The following is a 1,592-nucleotide window of genomic DNA, read 5'->3' as shown; positions in this document are numbered from 1 at the left end:
TGCACGCTGTTGGGCTGGGCCAGCTCCTGTCTCCATGTTCCCTGTGTACCAGTGGGCTGGGCTGGCTCCATGGAGGCAGGACCTGGCCCAGCCCAGTAGTATGCAGCTTCTGCCTGAGGTGTTGGGAGCCCCAGGTAACAGCAAGAGCTGGCCTGGTTCTGGCAGAAGGTGTGCGCCAGAGAGCTGGGCTGGCACTGTGCACCAAGTGCAGCCCCCAGGTCTGAGGTGGCACCACACCACCAGGAGTCTCTGCCAGGGGAAGGCCGTGAGTGTTCTGATGGTGACTGCTGCTGCTGGGGGGATTGGGGGGAGGCTGTGTGCCATGCAGGGAGGGCTGTGCACCATGCAGGGGGGTGGATCCCATAGTTCTTTCCACCCACAGTTCCTCCCACCTCCAGAGTCCTCCCACCCACATGTCCCTACTTACAGAGGGACAGAGACTGGGTCCAAGTCACTGGTGCTAGCCTTGCTGAGGCAGCATACTGGACTAGCAGGGGCACACATCAGCTATAGAGACACTCTGGTCACATGCTAGAGCATCTCTCTGGAGGACCCAGCTTCTGATTGCTTCATTGTGCTGCTTCTCCCTAGCATGTTGTTTTTTTTTATACTGGGATTTCCCGGTATCAAATTTAGAGGCCATGCTGCAAAGATGCGGTGCAGAGAACATTTTTCCATTCTTAGCATGCCTCCTGTGGCATCTCAAACTGCTTTGAAGCACCACAACAGGCATGGGCTCCCTTGTCTAGACATGGCCTCTGGATACATAAGTGGTCTCATTTTAGGAATAGTTTTTCCCTCCAAAGACAGAAAGACATCTCCCTATTCTTATTAAAGCTCATAAGTGTTATGTGTATCCACTGTATGTTTTCTACAATTTCATGATAATACATTTTATTTAAAAAATTCTATATTAATAATTGTTTTTCTGAAATGCTTTTACAGTCATCAAGCAGCAAGTGGAAATTAGAGCCATTTATGCCAGAATCCATAAGCAGCGAGGTCCAGATGCCACTAATATTGTTGTTTCTCCTTCAAAAATATCTAAAAGCCAGGTTGTATTATACAAACATGTAGTCATTTATGTAGTCCTTTCTTTTTTCTTTATACCAAGGCTATAAATACTGTGCAGTTACTATTACTATTTAAGGAAAAAAAAATTTCCTTATTATGGACATTGTATGTAATCTTATACAGATCAATTACTGTATCAACCAACTACAAATAGAAATAGGTAACTGGTTCCTAAAAATTTTTCTTTCTGAGGAATTCAGTGCTAAAAGTGAAACTTTCTACTTTCCAACCATTTTTCCTTAGAAAATGACCCAGTATTGTAGCTAATACTGAGCTAGTCCTCACTGTAGTTAAAAAGTGTTGTCCAGTTCTGAAAAAACTGGGCAGATTTTAGGTTGCAGCACAATATTTTATTGTGATAAGAGTGATACCAAGCATGCTAAGGCTTATCATTTCTTCAAAGGATTTGAGTCGATCCAAACCTAGTACCACTAATTGATTGCCATATCATTTCCTTGGGTGCAAACAGATATTGACTCTTGTACCACCATAAATTCTTTTATGTTGGCATTAGTCAT

At 44.1% G+C, this 1,592-nt stretch overlaps 1 protein-coding gene across 1 annotated transcript in view; it reads left to right on the top strand.

Annotated features, from left to right (window-relative positions):
• DCDC5 (doublecortin domain containing 5) overlaps positions 1-1,349 on the top strand; it is a 122,200-nt gene extending 120,851 nt beyond the window's left edge. The window contains exon 19 of the mRNA XM_019519508.1: positions 946-1,349. Within this exon, the coding sequence (XP_019375053.1) occupies positions 946-1,121 (176 nt within the window). The 3' untranslated portion in view covers positions 1,122-1,349. The remainder of the gene's footprint in view (positions 1-945) is intronic.
• Positions 1,350-1,592: the final 243 nt, after the last annotated feature.

The sequence above is a fragment of the Gavialis gangeticus genome, unplaced genomic scaffold (assembly GCF_001723915.1).
Source record: "Gavialis gangeticus isolate Ggan-Ray unplaced genomic scaffold, GavGan_comp1, whole genome shotgun sequence".
In the NCBI taxonomy this organism is placed as follows: Eukaryota; Metazoa; Chordata; order Crocodylia; family Gavialidae; genus Gavialis; species Gavialis gangeticus.
The sequence above is the reverse complement of the archived record's forward strand: the minus strand, read 5'-3'. Positions and strand labels throughout refer to the sequence as shown.